Below are 14,308 nucleotides of genomic sequence, written 5' to 3' on the forward strand. Positions count from 1 at the left end.
AGCACTCAAAGTGCTCCTTTTTCTCCCTTTTTATTTCTTTTTATTTCTTTTTATTTCATTTTGCCTCTTTTTATTTCTTTTTCTGGCTTTTTTGGCGCCAAATTCGACTTTTTCCGCCGCCGCCGCGGGAAACGCGCGGAGTGCTGCACCATTTGCAACAAAAGTGGAAATTAATTTCGCAAAAAACGAAACTATTCATTTAAAAATGAAACTCTTCTTCAAAATGTCGAAATTACTCTTTTAATTTCACTTCTGGCTAACTTTGTTTCCAATTTTTCGAATTTTCGCGAAAATTTCGACCCCGGCACTTCGAGTGTACAGACACCTCCTCGGGTGTACGCGCAACTCTTCCCGCTCGTGAATTTGAATTCAAGAAAATAAACAAGTAAATGAATAAAAAAATAAATAAAAAATAAACAAATGAATAAATAATTGAATAATTAAGTAAATAAATAAATAAATGAACAAATAGATAAATAAATAAATGCAAATGCAATGAAAAGGGAAACAAATTAAGCTGAAATGCACCTGGAGGCATTTGAATTGGATCTGAATTAAAAAATTGAAATAAATAAATAAATGAAAATAAATTTAAATTTAGTTTTTAATTTAATGTTGCAATTAAATCAAAATCCTTTTAAGGCTTTTCCGTCTGCAACTCGCGTCAACTCAAAACCCTAACCCTAAACCCTAAACCCTAAACCCTAAACGGCAAAGTCTTCAGACAGCTCTCAGGCGTACAGACACCGAGCAGTTGCAGTCCTGCGCAGCAAATCAAACCGCTGCTGCTGCTGCTATTGCTGTTGCTGCTGTTGCTGTTGCTGCTGCTGCTGCATGCAGTTGCCCTCTGCTATATGTGGCTGTGTTTCCGCAAGTGGTTCCCAAGAGCGTTAGCTTAGCTCTGCGCATTAGGGTTTAGGGTTTAGGGTTTAGATCTGGTCAGGCGTCGCGGCTTTCAGCTGTACATCTGGCGGGTTTTGTCTTGAGGGTCTACAGCTGAGAGTCAAGGGCTTGGGTGTACGTACACCCCAGTCTTTGCAGTTTGGGGTGTACGTACACCTCGCGACAGCAGCAGAACTGTTTTTCTTTTAAAAGAGGGGAAATAAACTTGGAATTAGAACAGCAAGTAAATGAATTAGACAAATAAATAATAAATTAGGGCTTGGAAGATTAAATTTACTGAACTGCCGAAACCCTAAACCCTAAAAGGCAAGCCCGCCGTGCTAGATCCGCGAGGTTATGTACACCCCATTCACTCGGGAGGGCGGTAGAATGCATATTCGAAAAACCCTAAAATAGAGAGTTTGGACGAAATAAAAAAAACAAAAAAAAGGCCCTTCCTAAACCCTAAACCCTAAACCCTCGTGGGGAATGAAATAAAAGGCAAAAGAGCCCTTCGTGTAAACCCTAGACCCTCCTGAGCGAGTGCAGTGTCTTCTTTCCGAGCGCATTTCTGATTTGTTGTTAAATGGCGAAAAGGTTGAATTAAATCGATTGGCAAGCTTGAAATAAAGAATTAAAGAAATTAAAAACAAATGGAAAAGTTTTTGACGGCGGGTAATCCGCAAAAAAGAAATTTCTGTTTTGCTGGTAGCTGAGGTGTACAGACACCTCGCCCGTGACACACCACTGGGGTGTCTGCGGAGGTCGCGTTCGCTAAAAATCGGAAAACTGCGGAATTTCGGGGAATTTTTGTTGAATTAATTTATTTTAATTAAATCATTTTGTTTTTAAATTCGAATTTAGTTCTACTTGCGTCCATTTAGCGGCGGAGGTCCCGCAGCCGCCCGCGCTGGTCGGAGAGGCCCCCACTGGCCGTTGCAGCGGCTCCGCCGCTCTTTCTGCGATTCTGCCGGTTCTTTTCCAAATTTTGGCGAATTTGTTTGTATTAAATAAATTAATAAGTTTAATAGGTCTTTAATCGCTGAATCGGTTCATTTCTTGGCGCTTTCCGCAGCCGCAGCAGCAGCAGCAGCGCCAGCGGCCGCTCCAGTGGTCTTGCGGCGCTGCTGATGCCGACGCCTCCTTTGCTGCAGCAGCAGCAGCAGCAGCAGCAGCTCCATTAGAAGAATAAAACAAAGAAACAAACAAACAGAAACAAAGAACTCAACCCCCCCTTCAAAGGACCCTTAAATGCAACTGGGGCGCCGCGCGAGGCTCCTGAGGCGCGCGGCGCAGCCGACGCGCGGCGTTCAGCGTCCAGGGTTTAGGGTTTAGGGTTTAGGGTTTAGGGTTTAGGATGCTGCAGGCGAACAAGGCCACGGTCCTCACGGACTTCAACTTAGAAAGTCTTTCAATTCAATTTCTCGAAATTGATTATTTCATTTTGGTCTTCAGCAGAGTCACTCGCGTGGCTTCGCTGCTCGCCGGCTTCGCCTCCGCAGCACTCATGCAGGCAGCAGGTAAGCAGCAGCAGCAGCAGCAGCAGCAACAACAGCAGCAGCAGCAGCAGCAGCAGCAGCAGCGGCGGCGGCGGCGGCGGCGGGGGGGAGGTAGGGCGCTGCGGCAGCAGCGGCAGCTGTGCGGCTGTGGCAGCAGCGCCAGCAGCGGCAGGGGCGCTGCTGCTGCAGTTCGCAGCAACTAGTTGCTGCTGCTGCTGCTGCTGTTCGCAGCAACTAGTTGCTGCCGCTGCTGCTGCAGTTCGCAGCAACTAGTTGCTGCTGCTGCTGCTGCTGTTCGCAGCAACTAGTTGCTGCTGCTGCTGCTGCTGCGCTGCTGCTGCAGCTGGCGCTTTCCCCGCAGCGTCTCCAGCTGCAGCAAACGCCGCTGCACGCGCCGCCGCCGCCACCCCCGCAGCAGCAGCAGCAGCAGCAGGGCTTTGCTGCTGGCGTGTTGCGGCTGCAGGGTCTCCGGGGGGCCACCGTTTGCTGCAGCTGCTGCACATCTTGGCCACCGGGGGGGCCCTTTGCTTCATGCTGCTGGTGCTGCTGCTGTCCACTTTGTGCAGCATGTGGGGCCCCGGGCTGGCCCTCAGGGGCAGCGGGCCCTCCAGTGTTGCTGCTGCTGTCAAGGCCATGGACCAGGCGCAGCAAACCACCCTCAGGTCCCCTGCTGCTGCTGCTGCTGCTGCTGCTGCTGTGGTGGTGGGGGTGGGGGTGGTGCTGATGTGGTCGCGGTGGAGCTGCTGCTGCTGCTGTTGTTGCTTCTGCTGCTGCTGCTGCTGTTGTTGCTTCTGCTGCTGCTGCTGCTGCTGCTGTTGCTTCTGCTGCTGCTGCGCTTGTCGCTGCTACTTGTTAGGCTGCAGCAGCAGCAGCAGCTGCTGCTGCCTGCGACGTCGTGTTGCTTCTGCTGCTGCTCAGCTGTGACGTCTTCTTTTCTATTCCTCTTGCTGCTGCTGCTGCTGCCTGTTCTGCTGCTGCTGGTGCTGCTGCTGCTGGACTGTGTCTGTCCTGTGTGCTGCTGCTGCTGCTGCTGCTGCAGGCTGTTTAACCTGGGTTTGTTTTGCTTCGTGGTTTCTTCTTCCGTGTCTGCGCTGCTGTTTCAAAGTGCACTTTGCTGCTGCATTTTGATAATTCTTTATTTCTTTATTGGCTTCGAAATCAGCAGCAGCAGCAAAGACATAAAGCAGCAGCTGCTGCCGAGGGCCCTGGCTTCTGGGGAGATCAAGGGCAACCCCTTGGCCCAGTCTGCTGCTGCTGCTGCTGCTGCTGAGGAAGCAGCAGCAGCAGCAGCGGACTCCTGCTGCCCTTCCGACTCCTTCCAGTGCCTAGGCAGCAGCAGCAGCAGCAGCAGCAGCAGCTATTTCCAGTCAAGGTCCTCCACTGTAGAGACGATTAAGTTTATTAAGTGCCCAGCTGTACAGACACCGCAGCAGCAGCAGCCGTACGCAGCAGCAACCACGCAGCAAAACCAGCGGTTCCCTTCCCTGCAGCAGCAGCAGCAGCAGCAGCCGTACCTGCAGCAGCAGCACCAGCAGTCGTTCTCGCTGCACGAGCCCAACTACCAACATCAGCAGCTGCACCACCAGCAGCAGCTGCAGCAGCAGCAGCAGCAGCAGCAAGAAGAAGAAGAGGAGATACTGGGGGACTTCGCAAGCTCAGCATACACCTCAATCGCAAGAGGCCTTAGTCTCTTTTTGGGCCTCGAGGGAGAAGAGACAGGAGACACTTGAAGCATTTAATTATTTATTTATTTGTTTATTTATTTAATTTAATTAATTATTTAATTAATTTGTTTGGTTGGCTGGGTTTAAGCAAATCAAATCCAGTAAACAGAAATCGCAAATAAACAAAAAAAATTCAAAAAGACATTTTAAACCCAAAGGGAGCTTGGGGGGCCCCCAAGTCCTCTTGGGGGCCCCCTGGGGGCCCCCAGGGGCACCCTGGGGGGCCCCAGGGGGCCCCTATGGGCCCCCTGAGGGGCCCCGGGAACTCCTAGGGGGCCCCTCAGGGGCCCCAGGGGATTCTAGGGATCTAGAGGGGGCCCCCTGAGTGCGTCCTATGGGGCCTCTAGGGGGCCCCCATAAGAAGCTCCCAGTAGGTCTTGGGGGGCCCCCCAATAGGTATTAGGGGCCCCCAATAGGCCCCAAGGGGCCCATCTAAGCCTCCTGGGGCCCCTCTGGGGGCCCCCTACGGAGGCCCCCAGAGGGGCCCCAGGAGGCTTTAGGGGGCCCCCTAGGAGTTCTTGGGGGGCCCCAAGGCGGTCTTGAGGGGCCCCCGAGGAGGTCTTGAGGGGCCCCCACGGAGGTGTGGGGGGCCCCCCAATAGCTAATAATAGGGGGCTTTCCAGGAGGCCCTAAGTGGCCCAAGAATATGTCTTATGGGGCCCCCAGTGGGTACTGGGGGCCCACCTATTTCATCCTGTGGGGCCCCCACAAAAGGCATTACAGATCCGTCAGGGGGCCCCCTGGGGGCCCCTTGGGAGCCCCTGAGAACTAATTGAAGGGGCGCCTGAGGACTAATTGAAGAGCTATTAATATGTCCTTTTATTTGAATAAAAAGAATTAAAAAAAGACAAAAGGAAAAAGGAGCAGCAGCAGCTTCAAATGGGATTTATTCTTTGGCTGTTGTGCAGCAAATGAGCGAAGTCCCTCGAATCAGCACTAATCTATTCATTTATCTTTAATTATTCCATTATAATTAATTAATTAATTAATTAATTAGTTTGTTATTTAATTAGTTTGTTTATATATGTTGAGAAGGAGTGGCCCTTCGCATTTCCTCTGCTGCCTTGTGGAGCCGCAGGCGTCTGCAGCGAAAAAAATGAGAAAAAAGAGCAGAAAAAGAATAAAAGTGGAATAAAAAATGATAAAAAATAAAACAAATTAAAATATAATTAATTAAATGAAAAAAGAATTCAAAAAACGGCGAAAAACCTATCAAATGGAGCTGAGGGGTACGTACACCCGAAAGCGCGAGGTGTACGTACACCCGAACAACGCGCGAAACAAGTCGAACACGAAATGGCAGCTTGAGGAGTTTTAATTTAAATTAAATTAAAATTAAAACAATTTCAAAATTTAATTCATATTAATAATAATAAACAACAAGAAACAAGAAATAGACACTTTTGAAAGCGCTGGGATGCAAAACCCTAAACAATAGAGCCAACGCATCAGCTAAAAACCCTAAACCCCAAACCCTAGACCCTAAACCCTAAACCCTAAACCATAGGAAACCCTGAGGGGAGAGTGCAGCTAACTGAGGTGTATGTACACCTAAGCCCTACCTCAGGTGCTCTTCGGTCTCAAAATCTCTTCGGAGAATTTCTTTTTGAACAGTTCCTTTGCATCCTAAAAACAAATAAAAATAAATAAATAAATAAATAAATTAAATGAATAACTAAAAACAAAAGAGATGCACCGAGCAGCTAAACTTCTGTGGTTTCATTTTCGTTTTTGCCCTTTTGCTTCTCCTTTTGCTCCCTTGTGATTCTAAGCCCTAAACCCTAAACCCTAAACCCTAAACCCTAAACCCTAAACGCTAGTCCTCGACGCACCTGCAAAGGGACAAGGAATTGAGGTCTGGCTTCCCCTTAACATACCACAGCACAGAACGCCACAAACCCTAAACCCTAAACCCTAAACCCTAAACCCTAAACTGTAGCGCTAAACCCTTGAAAAGCAACCAGCCGCAAACGAAAGCCCTAAACCCCAAACCCTAAAACCTTCAGGACAGAGACGCTCTAAACCCCACACCCTAAACCCCAAACCCCAAACCCTAAACCCTAAACCCTAAACCCTAATTTACATCAAGTGCATAATTGCCTCCTCTTCAAACACGTGGGGACAAGAAGAGGAACTCCATCTGCAGGCAAAGACACAAATTAAAACTTTAAATTAAACAAATAAATAAATAATAAAAACAAATAAAAATAAATAAATAAAAGTAAATAAATAAAAATAAAGAAATAATGAAATGGAAAAAGAATTATTATAAAGAGGGGAGAGACACGCGCAGCCAAACGGAGACAGGACAGCACAAAAACGAAGCAGCCGCAGCAGCAGCAGCAGCATTAGTGAAAGCAACGACGTCAACTGCAGCAGCAGCTGCAGCAGCAGCACCCAAAGCGGGAAAACCCCAAGCAGGAGCAGCAACAGCAGCTGCAGCAGCAGCTGCAGCACCAACGCCCGAAGCAGCACGACGCGCAGCAGCAGCAGCAACTCCAGCAGCAGGGGCACCTGCAGCAGCAGCATCAGCAAGCACCGCAGCAGCAACCGCCACAGCAGCAGCAGCAAGCACCTCAGAAGCAGCAGCAGCAGCAGCAGCAACAGCAGCAGCAGCAAACCTTTGGGAGACAGGCCTTTTGAATGTCTCCTGGGTAAGGGGACATTTGAGGAAAACAATATCAGGTTCAGCAAAAGTAATTTCATTTTCATTTGAGTTTTTATTTTCATTTAATTTTATACTTTTGTTTCTGCTTCTTTTGCTGCTGCTGCTGCTGTTGCTGCTGCTGCCGCTGCTGCTGTCAAGAGACACCACGCCTGCAGCAGCAGCTGCAGCAGCAGCAGCAGCAGCGGCGCCGCTGCTCCCCACACACAAGATTTGCTGCGCACAAGCAGAGAAAGCAGCAGCAGCAGCAGCAACTGCAGCAGCAGCAGCAAATAAACATTAAATAAGAATCAGGTAAAGAGAGATTAAAAAATCAAATAATAATAAATAGTTAAAACAAGAAAGAATTAAAAGAATAAAAGACAAAATTAAAAAAAGTAAATAAACAAAAATTAAAAACAAATCGACAAACTCCACACAACCCCCAGCAAATATAAGAAGATACCCAGCAGCAGCTGCAGCAGCAGCAACAGCAGCAGCAGCAGCAGCAGCAACAAACCGTCGCTTTTTCTCGTAAACCCTCAGCTGCCTCCTTCCTCCCCAAAACCCTTTCTATTTCTGCTGCTGCTTTCAGCGACAAGTCCAAAACCCTTTTCTTCACAAACCCTAAACCCGAGGCCCCCAGGGGGCCCCCAGGGGGGCCCCCTGGGGGGCCCCCCGGGGGGCCCCCTGGGGGCCCCGCTGGGGGGCCCTCAGAAGTGGGTTCGTCGGGGAAACCTGAGCTGCTGGCTGCACGCAAACCCTAAACCCTAAACCCTAAACCCTAAACCCTAGAGAGTGGGGCTTTCGCCCCTGGCAGGAACCCTAAACCCTGAAACCCTAAACCCTTGAATTCGGAAGCTTGTGTGTGGGCGGAAAACCCTTTGAGAAAAACCCTAAACCCTAAACCCTAAACCCTAAACCCTCACCTACTGCTGCAGCTCTGCGGCAAACAGAAAGCAGCAAACTTGGGAGCTGCTCGCCTACGGCCATGAGGTCCTTCAGGGCCTCCTCCGCCTCCTGCGCGAAAACCCTAAACCCTAAACCCTAAACCCTAAACCCTGAACCCTAAACCCTAAACCCTAAATCGTGGTTGGTGACTCACATCGTCTGCAGAGCTCGACATACACCTCGAGGAGGAGAGGCCGCGGAAGAAAAGATTTAGAGCCAGGTGTACAGACACCTAAAGACAAATATAATTTAGGGTTTAGGGTTTACGGTTTAGGGTTTAGGGTTTAGGGTTTAGGGTTTAGGGTTTAGGGTTTGCTGCACGCAAACTCGTGCGCTGCATGCAGCAGCGATCAGCCCCGGTCGGCAGTACCACCCCCCCTCCACGGCTTCTAAACCCTAAACCGTAAACCCTAAACCCTAAACCCTAAACCCTAAACCTTAAACCCTTGGCCGTAAATGCAAGCCCGTAGACTCTAAACCCTAAACCCCAAATTAGGGATTTTAGTCCCCTGATTTGGTTTCTTTTGTGGGGCCCCCCTTCCCAGGGTTTGGGGGCCCCCATTTTCTCTTTTTTTGATTTTTATTTTAGGAGCAGCAAAGAAGAATTAGGGTGCATTATTATTAAGCTGCTGACTGCAGCAAAAACCCTCACAGAGTCTGAAGGTAGCAAACCCTAAACCCTAAACCCTAAACCCTAAACCCTAATGCCTTGACAGCATTTCGTCCGCTGATCCGCTGCAGCCTCAGTTCGCCAGCAGTTTGCCCTTCACCCCGAACCCTAAACCCTAAACCCTAAACCCTAAACCCTAATGGTTTGCTGCTGCAGCGGTGTGGAGGCTGTACACAATGCCAAGTGGGGAGGAGCTGCAGCGGGAGCAGCAGCAGCAGCAGCTGCTGCTGAGCATTTTCTTGCGGGGACTCTCGGTGCAGCGGGACAGCAGCAGCAGCAGCAGCAGCAGCAGCAGCAGCGCCAAGAGGCCTTGCTTGCCTGCAGCAGCAGCAGCAACTGTTGCTGCTGTCTCAAAGGCCGGCCTCACGAGTCTCTTCCTGCTGCTGGAGCAGCAGCTGCAGCGGCTGCTGCAGCAGCGGCGCGCCGCAGCAGCAGCCAAAAGGAAGCAGGCGGCAGCAGCAGCAGCAGCAGCAGCAGCAGCAGCAGAGGCAGCAGAAGAGCCAGGTGCAGATTCTGACGAAGACAGTGGAGACGGCACAGCAGCAGCAGCAGCAGCAGAAGCATCAGCAGCAGCAGCAGCAGAAGCAGCAGCAGCAGCAGCAGAAGAGACAGAAGCTTCAGATATTCGCTTCGAGCAGGGCAAGCAGCAAACAGCTCTCTTTGTCTTTTGTCTCTTTTATCATCTTTTTTATTTTTTCTTTTCTGTTTATTTTTAATTATTTTTAATTATTTTTAATTATTTATTTCTTAATAATTATTTATCTTTTTATTTTCTAATTTTTTAGCAGCTCGCGTTGCTGCTGCTGCTTCCCCGCACAGCCCCCCGCGCCTAGGGTTTAGGGTTTAGGGTTTAGGGTTTGCGCGCAGAGCTCGAGTCTTTCTTCGCCGAATGTGTCTCCTTAGAAACCCTTCCTTGGCTGCAGCCCCTGAGGCCTTTGCTGCTGCAGCAGGAAGCAGCAGCAGTGGTTCGCGTGGCCGCCTCCCTGGTGAGAAACCCTAAATTAGGGTTTAGGGTTTAGGGTTTAGGGTTTAGGGTTTTCTTTTCCTCCCAGTTTTCCCGCTTCCACGAACAAACAAAAGGTGATATCAGCAGCTTATTCTCAATCCACCATTTATTTATTTATTTATTTATTTATTTATTTATTTATTTATTTATTTATTTATTTATTTATTTATTTATTTTAGGACCAAGGGCCCCCCACGTCTCTGTTTTGCTGCTTGCTGCTGCTGGAGCTGGGGGGGCAGCTAAAAGAGCAGCTTGTGCTGTTCTCTGGCTGCTGCTGCACTTTGCAGCAGCGGGAGGGCATAGCAGCAGCAGCAGCAGCATTGGAAGCAGCAGCTGAGCTGCTGCCGCGGCCGTGGCTGCAGCAGCAGCAGCAGCTGCTGCAGCTCTTTGCTGCTGAGCCTTACCTCGTGCGAAAGGCCCTTCTAGAAAGCCTCAAGTTGCTGCTGATAAAAGCCCACAGAGCAGCAGAAGAGGCAGCAGACACACGAGCAGCAGCAGCAGCAGCAGCAGCAGCGCAGCGGCGCAGCAGCAGCAACGGGAACGCGGAGGGCTGGGACGGCTCCGAAAAGGGAGACAGCAGCGACGAGGGAGACTCCACTCCTGCTGCTGCTGCTGCAGCAGCGCAGCAGCAGCAGCAGCAAGGAGGCAAGGACCCGCAGCAGCAGCAGGCGCAGGAAGCCCGCTTCTGGGGGCAGCAGCAGCAGCAGCTGCTGCAGCTGCTGCTGCTGCGGCTCGAAGACAAGCTGCCGCTTGCTCGCAGCTGGTGCTTAAAGGTGCTGGGGGAGCTGCTGGAAAAGGGGATTTTATCTGCTGCTGCTGTTGCTGCTGTTGCTGCAGCAGCAGCAGAAAGGGTCCGGGACAGAAGCTCGCTGGTGCGCGCTGCGGCGCTGCAGGTGATAACAGCAGCACTGCAGCAGGCTGTGCAGCAGCTGCAGCAGCAGCAGCAGCAGCAGGAGCAGCAGGAGCTGCTGCTGCAGCAGCCCTTCGTGCTGCTGCTCGCAGACGAACACGGCGAGTTCAGGGCGAGGTATCAGCAGCAGCAGCTGCGCAAGCAGCAGCGACTGCTGCAGCTGCAGCAGCAGCAGCAGCAGCAGCAGGAGCGGCAGCAGCAAACAGCAGCTGGGGGCGAAGCTGCAGCGGAAGCAGCGGCAGACACACCCACTGCTGCTGCTGCTGCTGCTGCTGCTGAGAGCTCTGAGGGCAAAGAGGGACGCAATGGAGATGGGAAAGCAGCAGCAGCAGCAGCAGCAGCGCCAGATTCTGCTGCTGCTGCTGCTGCTGCTGAGGAGGAGGACCCTTTGCTGCAGCTGGTGGTAAAGGCCGAGGACGCGTTTGACACGGCGCTCTCTCTGTAGGTTTTTTATTAAATAAATAAATAATTAAATTAATTAATTAATTAATTTAATTAATCAATTAATTAAATTAATTATTTGTTATTTGCTGCTGCATGCAGAGCTGTGGAAATGCTTTGCTGCCCCTCGGACAGCGACCAGAAGGCGGCGCTGCGGTTTATAGTGGACAGCAGCAGTTTGCTGCTGCTGCAGCAGCAGAAGCTGCTGCTGCCGCTGCGTGCTGCGCTGCGTCTGTCTTACTCTTGTGTGTCTTCTGTGGCGGAGTTTGCTGCTGCTCACCTCACGCGGCTGCTGCTGCACCCCAAGACGCTGCTGCTGCAGCAGCAGCTGCTGCAGCAGCAGAAGCAGCTCGCGGCCCTCCTCGTCAAGCGGAAGCTGCTGCAGCAGCAGCAGCCGCTGCAGCAGCAGCCCAAAAGGAGGAAACAGCAGCAGCAGCAGCAGGAGCCCGGCGAAGACGAGGAGCAGCAGCAGCAGCAGATGCAGCTGCTGACGCAGCTTCTGCAGGCAGCAGCAAACGGCTCCTGCTACCGCTTTGCTGCTGCGCGGCTGCTGCTGCTGGTTTTTGCTGCTCAAATTAAAGATATTGTGTCTCTCGAGAGACTCTTTTTGCTGCTGCTGCAGAGCAGCAACCAGTTCTTCTTCCCCCACCTCAAAAAGCTCATTCACGCCCTCTTCGTCCTCGCGCTGCAGCCAAGTAAACCCTAAACCCTAAACCCTAAACCCTAAGCCCTAAACCCTACATGAAACGCCAAAATGAGCAAGGAGGGAATTGAATTAAGAAAAAGCGGCGCTTCTGCAGCCAATCTTACCGGCCTTTAACCCGCCACCGCTGCTGCTGTTGCTGCTGCTGCTGCTGCTGCTGCTGCTGCTGCTGCTTCTGCTGCAGATTTCTCTCTGGGGCGTGACGCTGTGCCTCGCTGTGCTGTGGGCTGCATCCGTTTGCTGCTGCTGGCGTCTCGGCGGGTCTTTGAGGTGCAGCAGCAGCAGCGGCCGCTGCAGCAGCAGCAGCAGCAGCTGCTGCTGCACCGCCTGACGGACACTCAGCTGCGGGCGCTCGAGGGCGCGCTGCGGCACCAGTCCGCCGCCGCGGCGGCAGCAGCAGCAGCCCGCAGCAGCAGCAGCAGCAGCAGCAGCAGCAGCAAGGGGCCTGGGGCCAGTTTGCTGCTGTTTGGAGAACTTTGCTCCGTCTTGCCTTTTGCTGCTTCTGAAGGAAGAGCAGCAGCAGCATCAATGAACGCCCTCAAGCTGCTCATGCAGCACTTAGGGACCACCGACACCAACTGGTCTGCTGCTGCTGCTGCTGCTGCTGTTGCTGCTGCTGCAGGTGTTACTGTTGGTGCTGCTATTGCTGCTTCTGCTGCTGCTGCTGCCGCTCTTGCTGCTGCTGGTGCTTCCTCAAACAATGCACAACGCTTGCGAGCCGAGCGGCCGGTGCACATTTTTTGCTGCTGCTGCTGCTGCTGCTGCAGGTTTGCTGCTGCTCAAGCTGTGGTGGATGCCACGTTTACTCACTGCCCGCAGCCAGACGTCCTGTGGGGCCGTCTCTTAGCGCATGCGCTGCACCAGCTGTTGGCTGCTGCAGCACAGCAGCAGCAGCAGCAGCAGCAGCAGCAGCAGCAGCGCGTGGCCACCGCGGCCTTGCCGCCGCCAGCGGAGCCGCCCTCAACGCCCGCGTCCTCTCCGTCCCCGCGCTCAGCAGCAGCAGCAGCAGCACCAGCAGCAGCAGCAGCAGCAGCAGCAGCAGCAGATGGCAGCCTGTGGGGCCCCCTGTCCCCACCCCGAGAACCCTGCCCCGTGCTGCTGCTGCCCATTTCGGGGGCCCCTTCTGCTGTTCGGCTTTCGCAGCTGCTGTTTCTAGCAGGTCATGTTTTGCTGCGCTGCTGTTTGCTGCTGGAGTTGCTGCAGCGGCAGCTGAAGCAGCTGCGCCACTTCAGCACTTCCCCAGCAGCAGCAGCCGGCACCCAGCAGCAGCAGCAGCAGCAGCAGCAGGGGAGGGCGGCGGCTGACGGCGCAGCAGCAGACGCAGGCGAAGACGGAGCAGAGGCCGACAGCAGCAGCAACCAGCAGCAGCAACAGCAGCAGCAGCAGCAGATTGAAGACAACATGGGGCTGCAGACACGGGAAGAAGAAGAACTCGAGCTGCTGCAGCAAATAATAGATCAGCAGCTGACGCAGCAGGGCCTCCTGGGGGGCCCCTACAAGCGTTTGCTGCTGGTTGCTGCTTTTGCGCCGCAGCAGCTGCTGCAGCGGCTGCAGCTGCGCTGCTCTGAGGGGCCCCCTCTCCCGGGCAAGCCTGCTGCAGCAGCAGCAGCAGCAGCAGCAGCAGCAAAGCTGCTGCAGCAAACGGCGGTGCTCTCTCTCGCCAAATATGCTGCAGTTAGCAGGGCCTTCTGCGAAGAGCGCCTTCAGCTGCAGCTGCAGCTGCAGCCGCAGCAGCAGCAGCAGCAGCAGCAGAGCACTTTGCATGCGCTGCTGTCTTTGCTGCTGCCGCCGCAGCAAGAGAATAGAGCCGACGGGGCCCTCAAAGACACACTGCTAGTTGGCTTCGGGGACCTCACCTGCAGGTAACAAACCCTAAACCCTAAACCCTAAACCCTAGGCCATGGGGGAACGGAGTGGATCCTTCTTCGTCTGAGCGCAGTTGCTGCGCTGCTCCTGTTGCTGCTGCTGCTGGTCGCCGTTGCTGCTGCTATTACTGCTGCTGCGCCGCCCACCAGCCTTGCTGCTGCTACTGCTGCTGCTGTTGCTGCTGCTGCTGCTTCTGCCCTCTCACCGCCCCTGCCGCCGCTGCTTCTGTTGCTGCTGCTGCCCCTCCCACCGCCCCTGCCGCTGCTGCTGCCGCTGCTGCTGCTGCTGCTGCTGCTGCTGCAGACACCCGAACCTGCTGGAGCCTTACAACGAAGGAGTGTTTTCGCTGCTGCGGGGCCCTCGGGTGTATGGACAGCTGGCAGCAGTGCATGTGCTGACGCACTTGACAATGACGGGAATGGTGAAGCCCAAGGCGCGGCTGCTGGTGAACATGCTGCTGCTGCAGCAGCAGCAGCAGCAGCAGCAGCAGCAGCAGCAGCAGGAGAGGGCCTGGCGGGTGCGGGAAGCAGCAAAAACCTTCTTCTTCGAAGTCGACAGAAAAGACCCTCTTGCTGTGCTGCATGCGCTGCCTGAGCTGCTGACAGCAATAGGGGTGGCCACAGCCCCCCCTGCTGCTGCTGCTGCTGCTGCTGCTGCTGCAGCAGCAGGGGAGGCCGAAGGGGAAGGCGCTGCAGCGGCCCGAGAAGCTGCAGCAGTTGCAGCGCTGCAGCGCGAGAGAGAGAAACTCCTCAGGTAAGACGCAGCAGCAAACCCTAAACCCTAAACCCTAAACCCTAGACTGTGCCGGCTGCCACGCACACCGGGCCGAGGGTTAGGGTTTAGGGTTTAGGCTTTAGGGTTTGTACGCAGCTTCGTGCTGCAGTTCGCAAAAGGCCGAAGACAAAGTGAGGCCCTCATAGACAAGATCTGCTTGCGAATCTCAACCCTAGCAACACAGGGGGGCCCCCAGGGGGGCCCCCAGGGGGCCCCTTCAGGGGGGCCCCCCCGCCGG

General features: G+C 53.3%; 3 protein-coding genes across 3 annotated transcripts in view; 2 read left to right on the top strand and 1 right to left on the bottom strand.

Moving 5' to 3' along the window:
• Positions 1-2,239: 2,239 nt before the first annotated feature.
• On the top strand, positions 2,240-4,111 carry ETH_00012845 (uncharacterized protein; the record flags this gene model as incomplete). Its single annotated transcript, XM_013372495.1, has 3 exons — positions 2,240-2,402; positions 2,845-3,043; positions 3,421-4,111. The coding sequence occupies 3 exons, from the start codon at positions 2,240-2,242 to the stop codon at positions 4,109-4,111; spliced, it is 1,053 nt and encodes a 350-aa protein (XP_013227949.1).
• Positions 4,112-6,371: 2,260 nt separating this feature from the next.
• ETH_00012850 (uncharacterized protein) lies at positions 6,372-7,875 on the bottom strand (the record flags this gene model as incomplete). The annotated part of the gene is made up of 5 exons (XM_013372496.1): positions 6,372-6,619; positions 6,848-6,986; positions 7,270-7,499; positions 7,679-7,769; positions 7,855-7,875. 5 exons carry the CDS (start codon positions 7,873-7,875, stop codon positions 6,372-6,374), a joined length of 729 nt encoding a protein of 242 aa, XP_013227950.1.
• Positions 7,876-8,546: 671 nt separating this feature from the next.
• The window catches only part of ETH_00012855 (Condensin subunit, related), a gene marked incomplete at both ends in the record, with an annotated part of 7,268 nt that continues 1,506 nt past the window's right edge, over positions 8,547-14,308 (top strand). Inside the window, 7 exons of the mRNA XM_013372497.1 lie at positions 8,547-9,009; positions 9,238-9,356; positions 9,556-10,727; positions 10,830-11,422; positions 11,615-12,011; positions 12,198-13,292; positions 13,600-14,049. Coding sequence (XP_013227951.1) covers positions 8,547-9,009; positions 9,238-9,356; positions 9,556-10,727; positions 10,830-11,422; positions 11,615-12,011; positions 12,198-13,292; positions 13,600-14,049 — 4,289 coding nt within the window. The remainder of the gene's footprint in view (positions 9,010-9,237; positions 9,357-9,555; positions 10,728-10,829; positions 11,423-11,614; positions 12,012-12,197; positions 13,293-13,599; positions 14,050-14,308) is intronic.

This window comes from Eimeria tenella, genomic scaffold, assembly GCF_000499545.2.
Source record: "Eimeria tenella Houghton genomic scaffold, Eth_scaff10, whole genome shotgun sequence".
NCBI lineage: Eukaryota > Apicomplexa > Conoidasida > Eucoccidiorida > Eimeriidae > Eimeria > Eimeria tenella.